This window comes from Oculina patagonica, chromosome 12, assembly GCF_052425735.1.
Source record: "Oculina patagonica isolate OP01 chromosome 12, crgOcupat, whole genome shotgun sequence".
Taxonomy (NCBI): Eukaryota; Metazoa; Cnidaria; class Anthozoa; order Scleractinia; family Oculinidae; genus Oculina; species Oculina patagonica.
In genome coordinates this window covers 20,711,925-20,738,711 of record NC_135769.1, presented here as the reverse complement: position 1 = coordinate 20,738,711, position 26,787 = coordinate 20,711,925, and the positions used below count along the sequence as shown (strand labels likewise).

General features: G+C 38.5%; 3 protein-coding genes across 4 annotated transcripts in view; 1 reads left to right on the top strand and 2 right to left on the bottom strand.

Annotated features, from left to right (window-relative positions):
* Positions 1–10,617, bottom strand: part of LOC144633956 (dynein axonemal heavy chain 3-like) — a 116,336-nt gene extending 105,719 nt beyond the window's left edge. For both annotated transcript variants that reach the window (XR_013567127.1, XM_078492886.1), the window contains exons 1-10: positions 10,523–10,617; positions 8,136–8,346; positions 7,023–7,101; positions 6,723–6,831; positions 5,716–5,908; positions 5,148–5,223; positions 3,571–3,690; positions 2,046–2,171; positions 925–1,120; positions 379–432 (exon numbers count right to left, since the gene is read on the bottom strand). Coding sequence is in view for 1 of the 2 variants with exons in the window: in XM_078492886.1 (XP_078349012.1) it covers positions 379–432; positions 925–1,120; positions 2,046–2,171; positions 3,571–3,690; positions 5,148–5,223; positions 5,716–5,908; positions 6,723–6,831; positions 7,023–7,101; positions 8,136–8,313 (1,131 nt within the window). In the remaining variant the exon portion in view is untranslated. The remainder of the gene's footprint in view (positions 1–378; positions 433–924; positions 1,121–2,045; positions 2,172–3,570; positions 3,691–5,147; positions 5,224–5,715; positions 5,909–6,722; positions 6,832–7,022; positions 7,102–8,135; positions 8,347–10,522) is intronic.
* The window catches only part of LOC144632171 (uncharacterized), an 80,083-nt gene that overhangs the window by 23,370 nt on the left and 29,926 nt on the right, over positions 1–26,787 (bottom strand). The gene's annotated exons all lie outside the window — the stretch shown is intronic.
* On the top strand, positions 11,767–25,589 carry LOC144631427 (F-box and WD repeat domain containing protein 10B-like). The gene is made up of 13 exons (XM_078489855.1): positions 11,767–11,876; positions 15,085–15,651; positions 16,989–17,668; positions 18,437–18,669; positions 19,374–19,574; positions 20,079–20,123; positions 20,286–20,362; positions 20,896–20,963; positions 21,591–21,671; positions 22,314–22,456; positions 23,019–23,079; positions 23,185–23,282; positions 23,672–25,589. Exons 1-13 carry the CDS (start codon positions 11,849–11,851, stop codon positions 24,582–24,584), a joined length of 3,195 nt encoding a protein of 1,064 aa, XP_078345981.1. The 5' UTR covers positions 11,767–11,848; the 3' UTR covers positions 24,585–25,589.

Sequence of the window (26,787 nt, the reverse complement as noted above, 5' to 3'; positions counted from 1 at the left end):
TTTGGAACATTTTCTAATAATAGTTTAGAAGTTATCTCATTTTTCGAAAACCTTATAATGATATTCATTTAGCAATATTTTAATAACTATATTTCAATAACTTAATAAGTAGCTCATTTTCTTAATATCTTTCTTCCAATAGTATACTACCAAGCTTAACATATGCCATTAGTTCTTTCCACATATTTTCAAAAATCTATTTTTGAAAAAAGACGCGTTGCTGTTTGAAAATTGTGGGAGGAAAATCATCAAACATTTATAGAAATATGTTTCTCTAAATAAATGGTAGCAGTTACTTAAACATGAAAATGAGCTTGTAATTCAAAATCACTTGAGGAAAATTGTCAAATTATCAATAATTGCCAAAATGTAACTCACCTCTGTCATCACATATCGAAGGTCTGAGTAATTGTCACCAAAATCATTCCCATCCTGAAGTAAATAAGCAGTGATCAACATGTAACTTCGCATTTTATCACATATAACTAATTAATTAAATTTATACTTATCTTGAAGCATACATGACAAGACACAAGGATTAAGAAATGAATTGAATTGTTTAAAACAGATTTTCTTGATTTTTAAAAACAAACATTTCCAAGACGTATATTTATTTTATTTATTTTTCAATGGAGCTTAGAGGATTAATAGAACAATTGCTCGGATTCATAAACTGAAAACTGTATTATTACAAATAATAGCACAGTTATTGGACATCAGAGATCATACAAGTCTGCAGGTCCGTTTTTTGATCTTCTAAAAAGAACTATAAATTCCACCAACCAAATATTGAGAATACACTTGGTGTATTTTATACACTTTGTGCTTTTTTCGTCCAATAGTCTAAAATTTTTATTTTTGATATTTTAAAACTATGAATCTGCATCATATTTGGATGGTAATCGTCAATTAAAGTTCATTTACCTTGTACAAACTTAAAAAGCTGACAAAGTCGGCAAGGGAATTGATAACAAGACTACGCAGCTGTGTTGACATGAGTGCTGCAAGACAAGCAAAGAACTGCTGCACAAGTGCTGTTGAATCACCCTCTGAATTAGGTACCAAGTGCATCCACTCCTGACGTTCCTCAATAAGGATTTGAGCACAGGCTGGAATCCATCTAAACCACAAAAAATAAAGATTGTGATAAGGTTTAACGGTTGTGTTACCAGAGGTTTGACACATAAAAATGCTTCCTGCATGATGCAAAGGAGTATGCCTTGCAAGAGTATTGTGTTGATTCAGAAAATATCCATAACCCCACAATGAAAGACTTCCAATTTTATTTTAGCTTCAAACTTTCTTATCTAGCTTTTGATAACCCCTCCCACTTGGAATTTTCAATGACTTTCATAGGGTAGGCATGGATATAATTTATCTGGAGCCACACATTACATGTAAATTTCCTTGCTTTACATATCAGTGTTGTGGAGGGAAACAAAATGGATATAAAAGTGTGGAGACTGCAATAACGAATTTAATAAGAACAAAGATTTCTCTAATCAGGGGCACCCAACGAGAAAATTTTACTATAGGTGTTGAAACACTGTTTTTACGTTGTAAGTGTCCTATTTATGCTATTTAAGCCTTGTTTTTAAATGCTAAGAAAAGTGTATCTTTTCGGAAACGCTAGCTGAACTTTCAAACTTCAGAAAATTTTAGGGAACGAAATATTATTACCCGAATTTAAGAGCCCCTGCTGCATTCTAGAAAATCGAAGCTGACCCTTTTTCATGCCCCAAACGACATTTTTCTCTCTTTAAAAACAATAGGCATTACTTTTCTTATGTCACGAAAGATTGAGCTAAAAAAATCTCCAGTTTTTCATCACACTTTAATCCAAAAATCGTACGCGATTATAGGTCTTCCGAACAGATATTCACAGAAACGGTCTGTTGGGTGCCCCTGTCTAATGGCTGAACTTGGTCAAAAATCTGTGAGACAGTGGAAATGCAGAGATCAAAAGAAAAAGTGAAAACCATTGTATAAGCCAATAAAGAATAAAATAAAGTAACAGAGAAAAATACAAAGTTATCAAGACTTACGTTCTTTTGAGGAATTCTCTTGTCTTTGCACACTGCTGTTTAACAAGAGATTCAAACTCTGCAGGAGTAACAGGAAGACCTGATTCAAGCAGCTTGTCGCCATCAACAAATCTAACCTCTGAAAATCTGTTAAAAAAGAAAAAGCCATTTATAGTTGCAGTTTATGGTTAGTACTATAAAGGTCGGCACACACTAGGGGACTAGTCGCAGGGACTTGCTTCGGGGACCAGTCCCCTAGTGTGTACTAGTATTTTGCATCGAAATTCTAGTTGCAGGGACTACATTTTTGGTCCCTGCGACAAGTCCCACGAATTAAGCTGGTTTGATTTGTGCAACTAGTCACAGGGACCAATAGTCCCACAAAATGGTCAATTTTCTAGTGTGTACATACTAAGGGATAAGTCTCTGCGACTAGTCCCCTAGTGTGTGCCTAGCTTAAAGCATTCTAGATTGTGTTCTAGTGTGTTCATCTGGGTGATGATGCATGCAGTCCTATTTGTTTGTAACTGATGTTTGGAAAACATGAACAGGAGCAGTCTTCAGATTTATGTTAACTCTGGAGATGAATTTGTTCAGGTTGTCCAAAGGTCATGTCACCGACAAGTCCTTATCAGGACTTCTCTGACCAAGACAACAGCGCCAGGCAAAACATTGGTACTCCTGGATTCAAACCTTTTATTACATAGTTTTACAATAAATTGTTATGCTTATACGATAGGTTGAGTTATTTTTTGCAAGGGAGGTCAGGAAAGGGGTTGGGTAAAAATGAACAATCCAGCCTACATCTTATGTGAGTTGAATACCGGTATGTACTTTCAGGATTCTTAGGTTTGCTATATGTACATTTAGTAAATAACAGCCCCTTTAGGCAGCTGGAAAATAATGCCTGAGAAATTGCCCAAAAAACGAACAGTTGGCAGAGAGGTGAAGTTGCAAGGGCAACAGTTAAATTTTTTGGGACAATCATTCAGCCAATGGCATTATTCGCCAGTTCACGAGCAAGCCAGAACACATTTATTTGTTCTATTAGCCTCAGATTAATTTCAACAATGGGGTTTTTAATCATAAAAAAAAAAATGAATCTACAGTGATACCAATTGGTGCAATAATTTTGCAGGTGATTGGCTTAATATCTTTTTCATTATCAGTCCCTTTATAAAAAAATCGTTATGACTGCAATCCACATTGGAGGTGAAAAGCAAATAAAATTATTTCATCTGCTTGTCAACTCCACTGTGGATTGTAGAAAAGTTCTAAGTTTAAAATACACACTGTCTTTTTTAGATCATCCACAAACATGAATACACATGTCCTTTACCCATTTAACAATCTTGATTACTTAAATAAAATTTGGGAAAAATCGGAAGTAACCCATTTTTTTACGATTATTAATGCTTATGGGACACTCATGACCCCACAAACATAGGATATGATGGAAATGAGTCAAAGTGCACTATAAATTAATAAATTATTCATTTATTTATTTAATTATTAAACATAAAAGAAGATAATTAAACTCACACACCTGTCATACCAGAGGTTCTGAATTTTCATCATTACTGGGTTGGTAATAAAGAGATTCTTTGTACACGAGTCTTTTGCTGAGCGATAAGAGTTCCGCCAAGGAACAGGTGCTCTAACAGTCCTAAAAGAATAAAAACTCCAAGTTGCACACTCCTTAAGACAAGTGTTTTGTCTAAGAGTCCACATGCAGACTCAAAAAGCATGCCCTACTTCTGCACAGTGATCGCTTGTCCGTTCACAGTCCCCTATTTTTCCGTGAAGTCATCAAGATTGATCATTGAGTTCAACGGCCACCATCTTGGTTCATGAGCGCAAGCGAAAACTGGGGAGAGTGCAAAAACCCTGTGGGTAGGGATGCGGGCTGTTGATGGCGTGGGGGTGGGGGAGCGGAAAATATTTGAGTCACCCCTGCCCTCCTACCCACCCGGGTTTTTGCACTTTTTCCCCAGTTTTCGCTCGCATTCATGAACCAAGATTGCTGCCCATGCATCAGATGACGAATCACGAAAAAATAGGGGACTGTGAACAGTCTAAGTGATCACACACCAACCCATTTCCCCCCATCAGCGTAAAGGCCATAGGTCAACTTAAGTCTGCACAATGATTAGACACACTGGTTCCACTGAGATACCACAAGACTCTGAAAGTAAGGACCCCGGAAAATAGGGACCCTCCAAAAGTAGTGATAATTCGTTTCACTGTTGTTAACTAGCAAATCCCAAAAGTAGCGACCCCCTGAGAGTAACAACCCTTTGTAAATAGTGGCCTCTGATATTACTTGACTTGCTATGAGAAGCTGTGGAAATGCAGATGAAAGAAGCTAAGAACCAAGATGATTTGATTTTTTTTTTGATTTTTTCAAAGGAGGGATATTACTAAATTTGATATAATATAGATTTTTTTTTTAAAGAGTGAGTAGGTTAGTGTGAAAACTGAAGTATTGAAAGAAATGTAAGTATCATGTACATGTAGTTAAGTATTTAGGGCATGCTTTCAAAACAGTAGCCTGTACCATGTGCAGAAGTCAAAGTTTTGGGTTTAGAAATTGCTCTACCACTTTAGGCTTTTCTTTTTTTCTTTTTTTGGCTTTTTCTTTCTCTCTTTTTCTTATCTTTTTGCTGCACTTGCTGGTCTTCTAGTGGGCTTGCTCTCAGTTCAAGAATTCTGGAGAAAGAATCATCCTTGCACAGAATTTTTACTATGGAGAAGCAAGGGGTGATTGGCGGAAATTTTCCTTTGAGTTTTACACTAAATTCTCCTTGCATTTTTGTGCACATTTCAGGCTGCATTAATGAAATCACTGTGATCTAGGTATTATTGGAAAGATGTCATCCTCCTGCAATTCTTGAGTATAAGTGGTACCATTTTTGGTCAAAGGCAATAATGTCTGAAGCGGAACAAAGGCCAACGCTCATCACAGCTGGTCACAGGTGTGAATGGGTTAATATTTATTAGAATTAATGGAGCTAGTTTAGCTGTAACTTAAACATTAAAATAAAGTAATCTCACTTTAAATAAGGAGAAAATATTTATCTTTAAAAAATACTGTTCTTTAAATTAGACAGGTTCAATGAATACCTTTGTGGAAAAGGTTTTGGAATCTCTTTGATGTGTAGCCTTTGTCTTTCACCTGGATCCATAAGAATGTAATCAACTGGAAGACAAAAAAAAGTAAATCAGCTACCTTACAACCTGTATTATTAACAACAATTTTTGTGAGTACAGTCAACTCTCTCTTAACAGACAATTCCTGCCATTTTTCAGTCATTTTACTGTAACTAAACTCCCCACCTCCAAGACACCTATCTAAAACGGATAGTTGGAGATGGTCCCAATAGTATCCTTTTCAGAGAGTGGACTGTATTAATTTTTGGGATTTTAAAAAAATCGTTAAATTTAATACCTGCAGAAAAAGATTGCACAAAATTTAAACACAAAATTTAATAACATATTATAAAGCAAAGCAAGAAAATTAAATGAGTAAACTGGGTGAATTGTGAATTAAAACTGTTACTGCCCTTGAATTTATCTTTCTGGTCTTGTTTTCAACTAGCACAAAGTTTAAAAAGTTTAACTCCATAAATTCAGAGCCAACAATAATTTATACATTTCTTGCAGTTGACATAACAGTGCCCCTTTAACTCACCAATAGACTTGCGAAGACTAAAGTCATAGTCTCCAACTACTTCTTGCTTGAGCTTTGTAATAAGAGGATCAAGTTCTGTATTACGTGTCAGTTTTTCAGGGATTCTTTTTTGCAGGATTCGCTTCATTACTTCTTGGTCCTGTGCCGCAAGGGAGTGGTCAGGTACTCCACGAGAAATGTAGTATTCATAGCGCTGCAAAAACAGACCATCACAATTTATTTAATCAATAACTAATTAATCACTTACAACAATTTAAAGAGATTTTCATAAACACCAGATTTAAAACCAGCTACAGGACTTGCTATTATACCTGCCAACTCTCACGCCTGCAAGTTGAAAACTTCATTCTCATGCCAACTCATGCTTATGAACCAATTTCTCATGCCTTGTTGAAAAATGTGAGTTATTACCACCATAACTGACACACTTTCCAGAAAAAATGTAAACTCAAACCAAAGTAAGAAACAAAAAACTCTGAAAAGATAAGTAAATGATGATAGTTTCCCCGAAATCTTAAAAGTGTTGACAAGAAATGCATGGAAGCAGGATACATTTGCAACGTCTTTGGAAATCTTTGAAAGCCTTCGGAAATCTTCAAATATGGCCGTGTCCTGGTACTCTCAGGATAAAAATCTCACACCTTTGACCCAGAAAAAGTTGGTATATGCTATGTGTAGCTGGCATTTCAGTAAATAGGCTTATATTGAGCATAGCTATGTCTCTTAACTGTCAGCCAATGTTTGAATCAAAATTTACTTTTTGATCACAGCTACCCAATTTGAAACAAAGAGCAGGTGAGAATTTGAATTTGTCTTACTATTTGTTGCATATAATAAGCATAAAAACATATGTTCTGTGATCAGAAAGTAAATTTTATTTGAGCATCAATCCGCACAGCCTTTGTATTCTTGAAATGGACTAATTCAGTTCATTAAATGAAATATAGGGGGGGGGGGGCATGCTTCACTTGGCACGACTACATGTATGATAAACATTGAACACTCACTTCTAAATCACGTTTGGAGACTCCCTCTTCATCCATGCTTTCTACAGCCTCAAAAGATCTTATAATATCCAACTGTTCTGCAGGAGTCATGGCTCGGCTCGGCGGCAGTCTACAGGAAATAAAAGATCTAGCGAATCATTATAAGGACAGTAATTTAACAAAGGATATTCTGAGTTTGAGTAGCCAATCAGCGTGCGCCAAAAACGCTATCCATTGTTTTAGTATATAGTTAAAAAAGCACAAAGTCAGGTATGTGAGTGTCAAGCTTATCGCTTCAAAAAGTACATCACAACAACTCACTCAGGTTTTTCTCCTTCTGATTTGCTTCTTGCATGAGGACCAGCACCTGGTCTTCTCCTGGGTGATGTTGCTTCTTTCACTATTTTCTGTCAAGGATAACATATGTGCCTCCAGCTGTGGGACATGCGGCGGTTTAATTATCACTTAGCATTCCAGATTCAAAACCTGGCCAGATTTGTATTTAACATACCATTTTAATCCTTAATAGTTAACCCCTTGCCTACTAAGGACGTATATATACGTCCCCTCTGTTGTCACGCAATGACCAAGGATGTATATATATGTTGTGGTTTAATTTTTTCTTTGGTTTAAAATTTTTCAAACCAGTTTGATTTTATTTCCCTTTGTTTCAGATTATGTTAATGAACATAAGACAATGAAAAATAAAAATCAAACTGGTTTGAAAAATTTTAAACCAAAGAAAAAATTAAACCACAACATATACGTCCCCTCTGTTGTCACGCAATGACCAAGGACGTATATATACGTCCCCTCTGTTGTCACGGCAATGACCAAGGATGTATATATACGTCCTCAACTAAAGGACATCACTGAAAGCCTGGTTGTTGCCTTGAATAAATCATCCCCGGTTGTTGAGAAAGGTCTGGCACTACTTTCAAAACACAGCTGACCTAATAAAATAGCTTTTTGCTCGGAAAATGGCGGCTCGTGTGTGTAAAGGCAGAATCGACACAGATGAAGCTATTGCTGAAATGTTTGCCGATTGGGACTCTGATGTAAGGGGTTTAAGTCACAGCAAACTTAAGCCAAGTGATTCTGAAGAGTCTGAACAAAAAGAAGAAGAAGGTGGCAAAGAAGAAGCCTCGATTGAGTGCAGAAATTGAACCTCCAAATGCACATGGACAAGGAGTTTGCCAGGGAGCTGTACGAGTCAACCGTACAATAAGAGAATGCGGAAAAGGGAGAGGAATTAATTTTTAATGCTTAATCTAGGTGCACTTTAATTTTTTATTTGAAAAGATGCCATTGCTTAGCCAAATTTAGAATCTCATTAAGAATTCAATATGGCCGCCAGTTGCTTGGTGTGTTTGGCTCTGGTAGGCAAGGCATTAATAAAGTATGCTATCATTTGTTCATTCAAAGAAAGGATACAATTTTGCTGAGTTGGCGCTCTTGACGGTGGTCTGACTGGAGTTTGCAGCTTTGCCAGATTCCTCATTTTCAAGCTGCTGGCTGATGGTGTGTAATTATTAGCAATGGATTCACTGGGTGTCCTGGCATGAGCTGTCTCTTTGAAAGGCGCGGCTCGTGTCCAGGAAGGGTCCTTCATTATAGGAGGGTGTTCGCTGTGGCGTAACACAATCTAAGAGAAAAAGAGATAACACTAACCTTCAGGGGGCTTTATTTTTAGTGCATAAGGGGGTTGGCAAGATTGTGGGGGGGGGGGTTATTTTGGGATTTTGGGAGGCTAAGTAAGAGGGGTTACAGCGTTTACAGGCAAAAAAGTTTAAAAAAACAGGGTGAATTACTGGGGGGATGTGACATTTTCTGCCTACCAACAAGGGGGATTGAGATATATTTGAAATCCACTTCAAGTGAACCACACACCTCCCCCCCCCCCCCCAACACCTCTTCCTCAGGCGCTTCGTATTTTTCGTGTTGCAATAAAAGGAAAACACAGGCCAGCGCAAAGCGTGAGTGACTGGTGACAAGCGAAGTACTGGCACCACCTTACACGCCCATTTCAAATAGAGAGAGGCGTCTGGGTATGAGGCAGCCCCCCTTCACATGCACTAATAAATGACAGCCACCTTTACCCTTTTACTCCTTACTTCAAGACAAAAACAACAAGTCAATCATTGATTAATAAATGTGACTCTAACCTTAACTTTTAATTTTTAAAATGCTTTTTTTTCTATAAATTTTTAGCTCTGACTGCCCCCCCCCCCCCCCTCTCTCTCTCTCTCACACCACCGGGGCCTACATACAAAAGTAGGGCAGGTTCAGCTTATTTTAAATTTAAAACCCTGAAACTAACTACACTGTGCCTTCAGCTCACAGATCTATTTGGACCACCGATATTTAAGGCTCATGTTTACGTGACTGAATTTTTTTAATACTTCAAGCTTCCCTTTTTATATATAAGGTGTCTGCCAGGGACCCATTCCAGTCACTATTTAGAAAATTGCATGTTGATATACAAACAAAAATTTATCACCACTGGCAGATATGGTATATGTCATCAAATAATTATTAAAATAATTATTATTTGTTGACTGATGATGTCCACACCATAGCAAAAAGTAACTTACAACTGTATCTTTGAAATGATTTTTTTCCCAAGAGGGCACAGTAACAAATGCTGCAATCTGATTGGTTCTTAGCACGGTCAAAATTTTCCTATCTCTGCCCACGGGCAACAGTAATGCTTTCAGGGGGGTTTCATTTTGCAGCAAGACAAACAAACCCATGACAGTTTTGCTCTCCAAAATCAATGTAGTTGCTCACCAACCGTTGAAAAACACTACAGCGAAAAGTAACTTCTCTTTGAAATAATAATATTTCTTATATTTTGAACAATTCTGTACTGTGTCATTAATGCCAATCAAAGGATAACAAAAATTGTTATTGAAATTATTAAAAAATATCTTTCACAAACATTTGTCATTTTTATCACAAATAAAAACAGTGTTTGAATGGGACAGTTTGGTTAATTTAGTTCTAATGTTGTGCTTGAACTCTTTTTTGACTTTTTTGTATCAAATTTTTTCAAACAGTTTGATTTATATTTTCCCTTTTTCAGATTATTGTTTTTAACTTTAAAGGGTCTTAAATTTATTTAATAATTATTTTTCTTGGTCACAACGCAATCAATTAGCTGGAATCTATATTAACAGCCGAAATATACCGGTAATTTACTCTCCAAGTGATCTCAAGAATGCCTTACAGTTAAGAACGTGAAAGTGTTTCTTTAATATTTGTTAAGAGGCATGCAAATTGCATTTACACATAGCTTAGACTCTCCGAGCATTTTATCGAATAATATGACTAAATGACTTTTGAAATACGCTGTGTTATGAATTTAAGTTAGAATAAACAATCGAAAGAAGTATAAACAAACAAGATTGGTTATAATATCGTCACGGCCATTTGCTACTAAATGTACGTGAGATTCGCGTCAAACAGTTTACCTGCTCTCGTATCCGTCGATTTACTAATAACAACTCTTTCCTGATCCCGTCATTTTCCTTCTCTTTAATATATTTTAGAGCTTGCACGGCAACGATTGGAGAAGAGATCGCGAGTTTTTAGGTCAGATAAATTATAAATGACTATTACCATAAGCTCATTATATTTTACTGCGCGCTTCAATGTTATGTTTTACAACCACTGGGAGTTCGGTATTTAGACAATGATATTTTGACGATTAAAGCAGCTGCTTCGCGGCAACTAATTAAACTGGGATAACTTGTTCAAAATAATAACAATCTGTTCATTAGTTATCGCTGCAGCTGCATAAATATAACGAACGTATTAACCTGGTATAATTCAGATGGAGTCTCGTGTGATGGCGGTAAAGGGGGTAAACCCGGTAAGCCTCGAGTCTGCGAACAACTGAAGACTCCACTTTCGGCATACTGAAATAAAAGCAACAAAAACACTTAGACATCACTTGAACACAACTCAGAAACATAAAATGGCTACTGCACGGTGCAATCTGTTATATATACTTGCCTTTACACGTTGCATTTTGAGGGTTGCTCACTTGAGGAATCGAAGATGTTATCGCGAGAAGTCTCAGTGAGGTATAATCAAATTCAATCCACGGGTTTGTTTAACCGCAATTCAAGCAACTGTCCAAACAGCTCCAAATCACCATACTTTATAAACTTTTTACATCTTGAACTGAAGCCTATAAGGCTAAATAATGGGTTATATGGATAGAAAACCAAGAAATTCGGCAAGTTTGTGTTCCTTGACTTTCTTGCTTGACACTTTTCTTAATTTTCATCCGGGACTCGCAGTTACCATGTTTACCCATTGTTCCGTCACGTTGCTACGGTCCCGCGGGAACGCGCGCAAATTAAAATTTAGACAAAAACGTAACGCACTCTTTGGGGCAAACTAATCAATGAAGACTGTTAGTTAATCTGTTCGATTTTGATGGAATCTGTTTTGAGCATAGCAAGATAAAACATACGCTTTTCTTGCCTGAATTTTATGGTTAACAGCATAAATTTTAATAAGGGAAGTGAAATCTCGCCATTTTTATGTGCACTTGATCAATTATTGATGATAATTTGTGTCAAAATATTGTCAAATAAAAGTCAAACACTTTTTCCTCTTCCACAATAACAAACTAATATGTTAAAAAAGTCGAAATGAAGGAGACACGCGAAATTTGTTTATGTCTATCTCCGCTTAGATGTGAATTCTGAATGGCCAATGAGCACCCGAGATTTTTTCAACTTCCATAAAAAGTTTTTAATATCCCAAAAACAAATTAAATAAGAAGGTGACTCGTATTTCTCAGTTTCAGCTGCTCAAACTAACACAGTTTTATGTTAATAACAAATTGCTTAACGTTTTCGGCGCGAAATTAACAATTGATCCCAAACTGCCATTTGTTGTTGACCATCCGCGGAGCTTATGTGTACAAATAACTTAACGAGAACAAAACAGCTCCACTTATTGACTCTTCATCAAGACAAATAGTCCCATAGGACCCAGAATAACGATAACGACGCCATAACAACTAGAATAAACAAAGACACTTTTATGCTAATCGATGAATCGGTCGAAAACTCAAACGGAAAACAGTTTAGCAACCGAGGCGAGAAACTTCACTCGACTTCCAGAACATAATGGCAGCCCTTGAAGTCATCCCAGAAGGTATTTCCTTTGTTTTTCAATCCAATAATCATTTATTAACGAAGATTTTTACACTACACTAATTAAATGTTAATAGCCATGGAAGTCGGTATAAGGACAGTACTTTCTTAGTTCCAGCTCGATCGCCGGACTAACATCATAGGTTTCGTTCAAATGGTATATTCTCTTTTTCCGTCAAATAATGACGTCTTCGCTTCTCTATCGTTTTTTTTTTTAAACATTTTGACAAATCTAGTTAGATAACAACCTCTTTGACCGACTTTTAAGTGACTAACAGTTCAACACTGCCAGACAAAGAACGGTCCCAAAACAATTCAAATTGTTCGCTCAGTCTCAATTCCGCAGAATGGCGACTGACTAAAATGCACGGGAAATGTATTGCGAGTTATTTCAAGCGAGTGTAAACCAGTTTTTTGTGTAATTGAAGGGGAAGAGGGGTTAAAATTGGATCGTTTTTGCTTTACTACCTAAACTAAGTACTTCATTATATCATTGGGGTGCAGTTCGACAGCTTCATGTGGGGTAGCCCAAAGTCGAATATTTTCACTATTTCTGAGAGAATTTTCGTCGAAAACGGAAATCATCTACAGTATTTTTGAGTTACTTATGCAATCAGATAGTTTAATCTTGCCGCAATAACGCCGACAAAAAACATTCTAAAACGACTGTTCAATTGATTTCAATATCGCTTCACTTCAATGGCAGAAGACACTACTCAATTAGACCCACAGATAAAGAATCCGGCAAGAAGGGATATAGACATTTTTCTCATTAAAAATAATATTACGCGCAAAACTCATTAGACACCCTAATTGTTTTTTCATCTCCGTTCTATCTGAAAATCCATCAAATCGTGTTATTTCTTTTATCTTAAGGTTGGGTTAATTCGTTTTTAATGAACCTGAAAGAAATTAAAAGATAAAGGGAAATATTGTATCGAGTTTCCTTTCGTCCGATACGTTACCTTTTAATTATAATATGTTTTAAATTTCCAATGGTTTTTCCATGCTTTAGAATATAAATTTTGGGCTCACTCTGAGTGATTTTTAAAGAAAGCTTTTGAGATCGGCTTCATATATAGAACTTGATAGATATGTCGCTCGGTAACTACAGAAAAAAACGCGTTCGTTTAGATAAAGTATGGATTTTCAGTGTTGGCTTTAATAGGTATCACATCACATCGCATCACCTTTATTTCACCTCGGAATTAACAAGGGTAGCTGTATACCTTATTGTTACTTATCTTCGCGGGACTTAATTTTCGCGATTTTCAAAAAACCGCGAAATTAAAGACCCGCGAAAAAAGGTTCTCGCGAAAAATAACAACGCGAACTTTAATACCCTTCTATAAAATTGTTATGATTAATCAACGCTACCGTCAGTTTACTACATAATTAACAAACTTTAAATGCAGGGCTGATCAAACAGCTAGGGACTGATGTTATAAATTTATTTTGGCCCAATATTTCGGTTGAACAAAACCAATTATCTTGGTACAGTCGTCAAACTAGCTCTACTTTGTTACAAAGGAACATACCAAACTGTTATATAAAGCCGGTTTCGTCTCGTTATATGGTTTTGTTCAGTGTCATTGGAAACTATTGCTGTGGAAAATTATAATCAGTTGTGCCAATTTTGAGACAAACTGTTTGTTAATGCAGACCAGTATTTTGACAATTTTCGCGAAATTTTGTTCCTTTAAACGTATTTTTTTGGCCAAATCGCGAAATTTAAGTCCCGCGAAATATGCCCGTTCCTTTTTCGCGAAATTAAGTTCCCGCGAAAATAAGTAACAATAAGGTAGCTAATTTCTCCGAGAAAGAAAAGACGAAGAAAAAAATCAATCAATCAAATAGTTAATAAAAATAAAAAATAAAAGTAAAATCATATATTACATACAGTGTAAAACGTCTAACTTGCCGTGCAGATGGTTTTGCCTTTATTTAAGTTGCAAAAAATGACTTTTGCGATGCGTTGTTGTTGTCTTTATTTTTAAAGAAAAAGCACATACCTCGTTACTTAAATGATATTTTTTTGGAAATAACTTTTTTTGGTTATTACACTGCCGCCGATTCCAAGTACCGGTATTCCAGTTTCCAAGTTGTCGCACTGTTCAACACAAAGGAGGTGACAAACTCTGCAAAACAACTCGCCGACGCGAGCAAGTCGCAGCCCTTAGTTTGAGTTCGTGCAACAAGGCGCAGGGACGGACTAAATTGTGCTTCCTGCGAGTAAAGATTTTGACAAGAATAGGCAGTTCACACGAAGGGTCATGTTACAGGGACTTCTTCCATCTTGTAAACGCGCGCGCGCGACCTAGGTAGCTATTAAAGGCGCGTTTACCCGGCAGAGAAATTTGAGTACGGACCCGTCACAGAAATGGTCCGGACCTAGCCACTTTTGTAGAGAAACAGTCAAATCAAAACGGGGCCATAGACCATAGGTACCCAAATTTCTCTGCCGTGTAAACGCGCCTTTTTTAACGCGCAAGAGCAAGTGGAAGTACATGACTTGAATTCTCACTGTTTTTTCAAAAAAGAGGTTTTCTTTTGGATTACCGTTTAAACATAACGCAAAATAATACTTTACTTTAGACAAACAGTGTTATTCTCCTGACATTACAGGATTAGCTGTATTTTCTCCTAGTCCCAAGGTACCTGTAACGGCCTTACTTTTGGAGGGGCAGGGGAGGGGGGGGGGGGGGGCGCTCAAGTACAGAACTTGAATTCTCACTTTCTCGTCAAAAAGGAGGTTCTTTTGAATTACCAATTGAACATAACGTAAAATAAAGTTCGTTTAAACTTTACTTTAGACAAACGTTCCACGACTGAATCTCACATTCCAGACATATTAAATTCAATATATTCAATATAAAAATTAACTTTGGACTTTCAAAAAATTAGCTTTACATGTAAGCTTTCAGGTAAATAACGATTGATGTTTGCTTCCACATCCCTAAAGAAGCAGCCCAAAGAACGTCTACGAAGAAGGCTGCATGCTTTCACAATAGTTTTTGTTAGCTGAAAGGCGAAGTTTGGGCCCAATATCTGTGTTTGGATTCCATCACGCTATGCGTTGCTAGGTTACTAAGTCGAACAGAAACAGAGGTGACACAAAAGAACAGTTCGCGAAAGCCCAACTTGGCGTTAGAGATAATTGGTTAATCTATATAATGATACATTGTTTATTTCCACTTGTTGTGCCGTAGAAATCTTCTCTAAACCAAGAATGCGTCAACCAGGACGAGGTTCAAGTTTGTATCAACTCAGCATAAGCAGAGCACCCCAACTTCGTTGCGTGAACAGCCCGGTGAAATCTTGCAGCGTTTGCGAGGATTGTTGTTTAGGCGCGAAGTTGAATCACACTAAAGAATGGTTTTGTCGTTGTGGTGAACCAGTCAAAAGGAAATACATTTTGGGCCTTGTTCAGCGATTTGACTCTATGGATTTGCTAGAATATATCACTTCTCTGCTGCAATCTTTTCAATACAAAGACTTCACGTACATGCGGTCTCGGAGTAAGCCGAGTTTGATTGTGGACACTTCATGCCCGCCAACAAATCACGCGTTGAATGAAGAGGAATTATCACAGACTGTTGATAGCTACGTGGAGTGGTTTTCAGGGAGTACTTATTGGACAAAAGCAAATTATTTGTTGGGTTTAATGCAGTTGTGTGATACACATCTTTTACATACTTTGGCAACCAAGACTAGAGCCTTGTGCGAACGCGAACGAAGAAAACAAAGAGCTGTTGAAGATGGGTTAATCGATAGAGGTTTGTATCTGTTTTTGTCTACAATATGAAACAAACAATAACAATTCATAATAGTTATAATTGATAATAACAGTTTTTTGATGCAGACTAGTGAAAACTTTTCCTGGAAAATTAATGAGTTAAATGAGTTACAAGTTGATCGGTGATTGCGTGACATGACGTCTCGATGACGTCACGTAAAAATTTGAGATTGGCCACCTGCAGGGCTAAGTTGTTCAAAGGGTGGATAACGCTTTCCCCCGGCTACTCTAAATGGTCTAATAAACACCCACTCTCAAATAAACGCCTCGTATCTAATAAATGCATCCCCTTAAGTGTAAAGTTTGTATTAGACGCCCCCTCTAATAAACGCCCCGTGTCTAATAGATGCCCCCCTTCAAGAATCACCTCAAAAGCCAAAGAAATGCTCCACAGAGTAAAATTAGGCAATATTGTTAGTTTCTTGCTTGACTCGCACATTGAAGAGGCCAACAACACCAACGTATTAATTTTGACCCCGATGTCGATGAAAACATCGATATCAAACTATGAATGACATCTCTAGGCTTTGCATTAGCTTTGCATTAGCATGTATTCTACTCACCTACTGTGTCTTGTATCTTTCTCCGCCAGCAAACTACGCATCCTATTAGTATTTGTTTCATTGACATTGTCACAATTAATGTGAAATAAACGCCACTCTCTATTAAACACCTTATATCTATTTAACGCCTCCGCTAGGACCCCCTAAATTTAATAGACGCCCAAGGTGTTTATGAGATCATTTATGGTAAATCACTCCTTTTATAATCATCATACTGGTGAACCTGTAAAGGGCAGCCATGGGTGGAGTCATGGAGTGAGTAATGATAAAAATGAACCACATACCTTCCATGATCCAAACTCCTTTGAAAGCTTGCATGTATCTTTAAATCCTCCTGTAAGTGACTACGACCCCTTTCGGATTTGAAAACTGCAGAGCTCTGATTGTGGCCAACAAGGGCCCCGAAGGAACCTAAATCCCATTTTCCTAGTGAAAATTTACCCAAATCCCAGTTCCCATTTTACCGGTTCAGGCCGTTACTTATATTTTTGAGATCTTCGACAGTAGTCTCTATTCCAGACCAGGTATGATGAAGAGATGCCCCTTTTAGACTTGGTTCAATTTCTGCTGCTCTCTTGAGTCTGGTGTTTATGCCTCCTGGAGAAGAGAGGAGATGAGAGTGAGAGGAGTGGATGGACTCACTTTCCTGAATGGCAGATAAAAAATTGAGCCTACTTTCAGGCCATTTCCCATTAAATTGTTCATTTCTTTGTTATCTGGTATCTTTAGTAAAAGTTTTTTTTTCCTTTTTTAGAGGATGACGAGTACATGTCTTTGCACAGCTTTGTGTCTGGGAGTGATGTACCTCTTGTAGAAGAGACAGAAAGCAACAAATCAGTGGCCTCAAAATCAATGGCAAGTCAAGGAACTTCAGGCATTCATGACACTCATTCAACAGCTGAAATTCACTCAACAGTCAGTGACGAACTTGAATTCAGCAGATCCAAATCCCCAGGGGAGTTTAGTGCAACAAAGTCACAATCTCACAGAGGAACACACTCTGCAGACATGCTGTCTGACATCCGATCTCAAGCCTCCGCAGGATATGTCGGAAGCCCCATCTCTCCCTGTCGTTCTAGGTCTATCCCACCCTCTAGACAATCGTCAAGAAGGCCTGCAAATGAAATGACAGATTTCGAAAGAGAATTTTTCTCTGAAGATTACATGTCTGGTGATGAAGAAGATGATGAAAACTTCATCAGTTCTTTGACTCAAGTTGAATCTTTCATGCCAGATTATTTAGGTTCAGGAAAATACAAAGACTTTCTAAGGTGTTTACCTGTTCATCTGTCCAAGCGGATTTTAGGAATGTTGGATAAGAACAGTCTTACAAATTGTCTGTGTCTGAGTAAACACTGGAGAGTTCTTGCTGAGGAAGTTAAACAGGATTACATGGTTCACCAGCTGATGACTGAAGAGATCATGCTTATGCAGGTTGGTAATTTGATAAACACTTGGTTTTATAGTTTAACTGGTTTCCTTACAGAGACAACTCCATGATATGGTCACCTTGTCACTCCAGATACCGTATTTATTTGATTAAGCGCCCTGGGCGCTTTTTAAGTTTTTGGCCCTTGAGATGGGGTGCTTATTCGAGGTGGGCGCTTATTCGAGGCTGGGCGCTTATTAAATGTTCACAATTTTCAGCAAATAGTAAGTTTATTTTCGTAACAAAACAAAAAAATAATAAAAAAATGTGAAGATGTACCGAAGCAGAATCTAAACTGTCTATTGATAGTTTCTGTAAAATACTTAGAAAACTCGGTCATGGGGGAAGTCTTTTTAGTAGTACCTAGTCAATTTTAATAATCAATACTCCTTTTGTGCACTTCAGTATTTTTGTGGGGTGGGGGTGGGCGCTTACTTGAGGGTGGGCACTTATTCGAGGTTGGGCGCTTAATCAAATAAATACGGTAAGCTTACAGCTGTAAAATTAATTTAAACAGCATAAACATGTACCGGTATCATTCCCAAAGGAAAATTCGATTTTCTTGTAACAGTTGCTTGCATTTGTAGATACAGCTGTAATCTAATGTTAAGTCCCATGGCCAAGTGACAAAGCAAGTTGCCAAAAGTTTCTAACTTAATTCATTTGTCCAGGTCTTGCACACACTGAGTGTGCCAACTTGCAATGAACTGCACTCACAAGATGTGCCTATTCTAAAATCACACTGAGCGAGTTGTCTTATTTCTATTTATTAGGGAGCATCTGCCAAGGGTATGAACCCAAGATATGCTAAGCTTGTACCAGTTCATGTACCACTAGACCTTGATGAGAACACCAAAGAAGTGCTCAATCTTGGTAACAAAGGACATAAAGAGGTCAGAAGTCACAATCTGAGAGAGTGCTATGAAGGAATTGCTACCAAAGAAGTCAGAATGGAAGAGAGAAACATCTACTGTGGGGCATATAATGTACTGGTGCTTCAAGACATGTAAGTTGAATTTGTCCAAGCTTTGTTGCAAAATACGTTGAAAAACATGCATTACCGGTATGTACATACCTTATTTGATGGTTTAAAAGTGAGTATTATCAAGTTTCAAATCATTGAATGAGAATTTTAATTCTATTTCAATACGTCTCTGACTGGTATTTTAGCTATCTGATTGAAATTCAAAGTTTGCCTCATCCAGTCTGACCACAGTCAGTGGGGGATCTAGGGGAAGTGCCCAGGGCCCCTACCTTGTTTCTGGTAAAAGACATTTTTTATTTACTCCCCCTGCTAAAACATTTTTTGCTGTACACACACAAAAAGCCCCCCCTCCCCCTCCCTCCCTCCCTCAACAGTTCAAAGTCTGGATCCACCACTGACAATATACATGTATTCTTAATCTATTTTATCTCGGGAATAAACTGAAAATACAATGGCGTAATGGGTTGGCATATTCTAATCATTCTCTTGCCCTCACAGAAAAATTATGTAACAATTGTATATTAATCAAATAATTTTCATCAATCATTTTGATTTTAGTCAGGTCAATAATTTTCCTTGACTCCTAAAAATTAATATTAAAAAAGTAGAATCTATTTTTATCAGTGACTGCTATGTTTATCTCTGGCCCCCATGTGTCAAAAGGCCACAACATTCTCTCAAACACCTGTGGCGATGCAATTCTAACATTGTAAGTGCACTTGCAGGGAGGACCCAAACCGCTGTGCAAACTTTAATGGAGGACGCTTGGTTGTGTCTGGATCATATGACAGACGAGTGCGACTTATAGATGCCTCTACAGGCAAGTGTGACAGGACCATTCAAGGCCATGCAGGATCTATTCGCTGTGTTTATGTGTCAGAAGAGAGGGGAATTGTGCTCAGTGGTGGCTATGACACTTCAATAAGGTGAATAACAAATAGAAAACAGGACATGTACTTGACGCATAACTGTGAGGACCAAAATGTACTTGACTGACAGACAGACAGACAGACAGACAGACAGACAGACAGACCAGCAGATTGACAAACTGACTGACTGATGGATTGAAAACTAACTGATGGACTGACTGAGAGATTGACAGAATGACATACTGACTAAATGAACAAACAAACGAATAAATAAACAAGCAACTGACTGACTGACTGGTTGATTGACTGACTACATGACTTGCTTAATCTTTAACTGTCTGACAGACAGAAGGACAGATAAATGGACAGAAAGGCTGAAAGACAATTTAGCCATTATCTGGCCAACTAACCGACTGACTTAACTGACCAACTGGCCAATGCAGTGACTCCGACTGACTGACAAACCCACCAACCAATCAATCGGTCATTTGAATGAATGAGGTGTATATCAATTTTATTAGTAATTTGTCATCTCTGCATACTCTTTCTTTGTTTTCTTAGATGCTGGGATATAGGCAGAGGAAACTGCAAGTGTATATTCAGAGGGTAGGTAAAGTTACACTCGTCTACAAAACGGTTAAAAAGAGCTAATAAAAATCAAAATGTTCATGTTCATCAGATTTAAAGTTTTGTGAAGATCACTCATTTGTGTGATATGAAAGATAAAGACATTACAACAATTACAACATTTTGAATATTTTTTTGTAGACACCGAGCCACCGTACTGTGTATTGCACTTCATGGAAATCATCTGGCCTCTGGGTCCAGAGACAAAAGTGTTAAAGGTATGTCAAGTAATACCGGCTTTCTCGTCTTGCCACAATACTACTACCGCAACAAATTTGGACATTTATACCTGCTGCAGCACATAAAACTGAGTAGACAGTTTTGTGGTTGTGCTTTACAATCTTGAAGCATTGAGCCCAGTACTAACTTAACTGCTAATAAACTTTACAAAACCCTTACAAGTAAATATGTGACAAGCCATTACCGGTAATAATAAAGCTAGTGAAACATAGCTTATAGTTGCTTCCTGCAAAAGCGCTTTTTTCTCTTTTTTTTTTAACTTGCAAATTCCACAAAACAAAGCCATATAAAATGCAAGCCAATAACAACCTCGAGTGTGTAAAGATTTTGGCTTTCTGCATTTACAGTTTTTTTAAACTGATTTTACTTGGACAGCCACAGGGAAATTGGAAACATAGTTTTAAATGTACTGACTCCTTCAGTCTCATTGTGTAGGGAAAAATCCTTTCAGGTAAATTACCTAAGTATTCGTTTCAAAAAGTGTTGACACACTTTTCCTCTATATTCACAGTGTGGAACTTTGCTACTGGCAAATGTAGGCGAACGTTTCGTCATCGACACGTGGTGCAAACTGTTCATGTAAGTAACATTTTAGAGTGGATTATTCTGGATTTTGCTATTTTTGAGCTGATGATCTATACTTCTTTATGGGAATATTAAAACCATTTATTTACTCATAGAAATGTTAGTCAACTTCTAATCCTTGGGCAGGGCCTCCTGCTGGCAGAGTGTTAAATTTTTGTTGTCTGATCGGAAAGTACCAAAAGCATACTGATGATAGGCCATGTGTTGGGACCTCTTGACGTTTCGATAACGATTTCAATTTGGCACCTTTTAGCCATTCTAGGTATTTATTTTTTTCTAAATGATTTTGTGACTGGAAGTTTCCAGGTTTTCCCAAAAGTTTCTCTTTCAACCCACAGAAACGTAAGACCCTAGAAAAACTCCTCCGACCAATCAGTACCTCGTCGAATGGTTTAACAGCATCCACTTAAAATAAGTGCAAAAAATACGCAATTTTGTCGTAATTTCAGTTTTTCAGCTCAATATCTGGGCGAAAAAGTGTCCCATGCATTCTGTGGGTGTAACGCTCCATACCAGGAGGACATCAGGACTATACAGTGAAGATGAAATGTCTCAGCTCATTAATTGGTGCGCTATGTACCCATTTACTAAAACTGAGTTGCACCTTCCTCGATTTTGTAGGTTTCTGACACTCTTGTCGTTAGCGGATGTGAAGGTGGAAAAGTTAAAGTGTGGGACATAGAACAAGCGTCACTACTCAAGGTAAATAGAAAGGGCGGTTGAGTAAGTTAGACTTCTTGTGTATTTTCGAGGGTCTGGACGAAGGAACTGGAATCTCAGTTATTTTTAAGATGTTTCCGCTACCAGTTAAGTTTTTCAGCAAGTTTTTCAGACCCCAGCTATCAGCTAAAAAGGCCACATTTCTCAGCTGACAGTTAAAACATTGACCAATTCTCGGTTAATAGATAAACTCCAATCCAGACCATCCTTTTCGCTGTTAAAATGTTTCTCTGTAAAGAAAGCCTCCAAATAAAATTGACGAAGACACGAGGACAAATGCAGTGGCGGCAAAACTGAAATATTAGCCAATTGTAACTCGTAGTTCGTAAAAAACGCATGAGTGGAAAGCGCGGGAAACCAGACATGCCCGTTGGAAAGCGCGGGAAAACTGGTCGCGTGCCGGTGCACTCTTTTTTTTTTTTTACCTCATTTGCAAGATAGCACCTTTGCTGTGATTGGTTTAGAGCAGCTCTTGTGACTTTTTTTTTCCACTAACAATAGCGCTAATGAAACTCGAAATCAAAACAAGCAAATGCTGCAGTTAATTTTAAAATCATCAGAAAATCGCCAGAAAAGTTTTCTTTTTTCGAAAACGTTAACCTAATGATTTGATTTCGTTTCCAGTCCCTTGACGGTCATCACGGAGCAATCACGTGCGTCAAGTTCGACGACTATCACATCATAACCGGCAGTTTAGATTGTTACGCTATGGCGTGGAGCTCTATTGGAAAACACAAAAAATGTCTACAGGCATTTAGACACCCAAAGTAAGTTGACACTGTGGCGGACTTATTTCATCATCCACGAGAGAGAAAATTGAGATCTGAGCTAAAAAATTCCGTAATGATGACGTAGTACATCTTGTAGTGTTTGAGTGGTTGTTAATCGCACACGTAAAATTGTAAACAAGTAAAAAAAAAAAACAATCAGAGACACTAAACAGACCTCATTAGTTCAACGTCATCACCCATTTTGTCACGTTGCAAGTTTTCCTTTCAGTTCTCTGGTACCCATTTATACTCCCGGTTGGAGAGACTGTGAGAGTAAAGTATCTTGCCTAAGCACACAACACAGTTACCGGCACCCCGACCCGCATTCAAAGCCTGACCGCTCAATGTGGAAACCATCGCACTGAACCTAAACTTGTTGTTGTTGGCTCATTTTAAATTCTTTTGAGAATCTTTTAGTATTTCATCCTGCGTGCATATAGTAACTCTGTATCCTGCATCTTTAAGTAAGCGGTACGCAAAGTGAACGCCAACACGCAGGCTTAAAGTTCTCTGTTCTGTACCTCAATTTAGTTTTTACTTTTCCATCTGTTGTTTTCAGAGAGGTTTTATGTCTGGAGTTTCTCTACTGTCGAGTTGTAACTGGCTCTGCCGACGGAAAGGTTAGATTTCAAATCTTGTTGGTTTTCAAAATAAGATGGCTTTTATATTCCGGTACATGTATAAGTTGAGACATAACAGAGCATATTTATTTTTCCTTTTTTCAGCTACGCATCTGGAATCTTTTAAACGGCGACTGTTTGCGAATCATCCGTGGAAACAGTAAAAACGACCCTATCACAACAATAAGGGCGTCTGGGGATAGGTGAGCTAGCCATGCCAGCTACAATAATGACCGATGTATATTTTCTCATTGACTAAGGCATATGCAATCCAAAATCTCCGAGCTAGTAGTGTACGAACGTGTTGTCATCTGTAAGGAGAAGCTGTTTTTACATCAAAGGATATAGTCGACGAACTATTTTGGTTCTCTGAGTAATGGTGACAAACTGGCGGAAAATGTTCGTAGTGTTCGTGCCATTTTTTGATTGAACAAAACAGAATCGGGAAGTATTCGTAGACGTCCACGACCGATGCTAGTGTGTCCGGTGATCTTTATAACCTTGGTTATAAGTGCTTCCTCTTGTTGAATTCCTATTGATCAAAGCTTTTTCACTTTATTCATATTCAATTCGTTATTTATATCTTCTTCAGGATGATTGTCAACACGCTTAGCAACCTTTTGATTTTCAACTTCGAGGCAGTGCAGTGGGATTTTAACTTGGAACCCGAGAGACCAGAGGGACTGGGTAACCTCAACATCTTCGCCAAGACGCCGCCTCGCAGACTGGCGCGTTCTCACGTGCGTGCGCACAAACTGATGCGCGCTGACACCAGAGACAGTCTGCCTTCCCGGCCACCTTCGCGGGTGAAAACGCCTACAACAAGCGACCTGAATGTGACTTTAGCTCCGCCAAACAACCTACCGCAAAGGATCTCAAGCGCGCCTCCACGAATTAAGCACCAAGAAAGCACAATAAACAGCATGAATGCGCATGTGCAGAGAATTTTAAAAGCTCACGAGGGGAAAAAGACTCGTCCTCAGTCTTCGCCGACTCTGACTTCTTGTAAGTCACGTGGGTTGACAGAATATGACATACCCCCGACAGATCTCGATGGGGATCTGAGAACTAGCATGATCATTACACAGGTTACGCGCTCGCCTTCCAAAACGCCATCACTCCCAGACAACAGACGTTCTCAAGTTATAACGCGCAGTCGCTCAGCGCCCGCGTATCGCACGCAGGTTTTACCGCCAGGAAAACGCGGTTGGACTACGTCTGCGGCAGAACCGCTTAAAGTGCCCGAGAATAAGATCATGGTGTCTGCGGAGCAAGCGCGGGAAAAAATCGCCAAGATGCGACCGCGCAGTGCGCAGGTGCAGTCAATGAAGGATTCTATTTCAATCAATCCGGTCAAAAGCCTGTCATGCTTGAATTTGAAGACGTACAGTAGTCAAATGCAGTTTGAACAGAACTTACAGCAGGGTACCTTGCGTGACAGGGTAGGACGCGTGACATCGGACGGCACTCACCGACCTAAATCATGCATTCCTTGTGTACGGTAACGTAAGATAGTTGGACCTGCCGGAAAGATTGGACATCGTAATTCACTTCATTCAGTGTTGCTTGGCTACGAAAAAGCTACAAGCTAAGAATCATGCTCACTGCAAGCCGTCTGTCCCTGGTGAAATCCCAGTGGGGTACTCGGGATTTCAAGTGATGGGGATGATCGATTGGGGACAAAAGTCAAGACCCAAGAAAATCCCTAGGACTTCCAACAAAACCTAAAACATCCCTGGACCAGAAATTAACACCCAAAAGATCCCATGCCAATTTCTGACCCTTAAATTTACCCTAAAGGGGTAATGATGTAAACAACAGCAAAACACGTATTCAAAACACGTATGTATTTTATTCGCAGAACTACGCAGCCACGGCTCTACTACGAATCTTTAGATGGCTTTTAATACCCCCCCCCCCCCCCCAAAAAAAAAAAAAAAAAATCCCCGCTTAAATCAAGCCCCCAAAAAATACTTGCCAAATTTTCCTATCCCAAAAAAACTCCCGGAATCGAAAAATTCTACCCCCGCCAAAAAAAAAATCCTTCGATCATTCCCGTCACATGAAATCCTTAGTGACCCCCCTCCCCCCCCCCCACCCGCCGGGGCGGTGAAATCAAGAGGTATCGTTATCGTGCTGTTCTCGAGAACAGAAAGGAGGGGAGAAGAATTTAAGTGATTGGTCATATTTTACATGTTTCAACAAGCAAACACTGAGAAACTGATCCAGATGATCGAAGACGACACAGGCCCCAGGCCGCAGGCCGTAATTGTTGTTTTTTAATTTTTATATTCAGTTCCAGTCTCCCTCGCAGCCGTTATTTGGTTCGTCACGCAACTCTTCCGTGACAATCCCAATAACGACTGCGAAGAAGACCCACGAACTTCATAATAGATTGGAAATATTTAACGTAAATGGTCGCCATCTGGACGTGGGCGTGACAAAACAAATTATTGGCCTGCGTTAGCAAGAACTTTGAATCGTTTAGCAATAAAGGACATTTTTCTCGATGGAGAGAGTTTATTTTGTTTTTGTTTTGTTTTATTTTTTTACTGGTTGTTGACCGAGAACGCCTAAGACTCCGTGTGGCGATAGGTACAATTTAAAACTCTTGTGTTTCATAAGAGTCTTTGCAAGACAAAATCTACCCTCCCCGAGAGACCACCTCTTATACCCAGTTTCTCTCGATCTTACTGTTCAATTTTTTGTAGGTTCGTAAAACACCTACCCCATTTGCGGACTAAGCCATCTGAAGCAAATTTAATAGCTTTCTTGGCTTTCACCATAGAAGAGGTAGACTTTATCCTACTAACTATGCTTTCACTAAAGAATCGGGTCCAGGTTGAGATGTATCTCCCGGTATTCTTGATTTACTAGCGCCACGAACAACAACGCCTTGCTTCATCGGAAAAGTGACATTGACATTATAGCAGAATTTTGGTGTTTTTTTGTCTTTGGATAGAAAAGTTTTTTTGTTCAAAAATGTTTCTTGACGAGTTTTTAATAAACGTTGCCCCCGAAAATGCACTGCATCAAAAACTTTATAAGAGCTACTGTGCTTTTTCGAGTACGCACGGTAACACTTTTTTGTCATTTACATTCTTTGCTTTGCAACATTTACAAAAGTTTGCTTGTCGCAGACAAGCGCAGTGACTTTAAGCAGCATTTACAGCTTCCTTTATTAGTTGGGAGTATCAAATGGTCTTTGCGAGCATGCGAACACAGCGTTTTTCTTTGCGAGCACGAGCATTGACAAAAATTAGCCTTGCGAGCAACGAGCACTTTTCAAAAACCTATCTCCACTTAAAACCGAGCATGCGAGCACTTGTAAAAATGTGCGAGCACGAGCAAACGAGCACCCACTAAAATTTTGCGAGCATTGCGAGCATGCGACATTTGAGGGACCATTCTTGACTCCTTTAGTTCTTACTGCATTTTAAGTTTGTTTTTCTGAGCAAATAATAGATTAACAGCATGCTCTAGTATTTTCTTCCTCTTTGGACACTCCTCAGAGATTTTCCCTATCTTCAGTTTCTCTTGAAATACCTACACTACCCTAAAGCATAGTATTGAAACTACTTAATATCTGACTAAACAACACAAAATACTTCTTTTTGTCACGTGACAATCTTTAACTGGTGACGCCACAAAACGCTCTTTTTAAATACGGATAGGTTAAAACGTGAAATATTTGGAAGCTGTACTTAT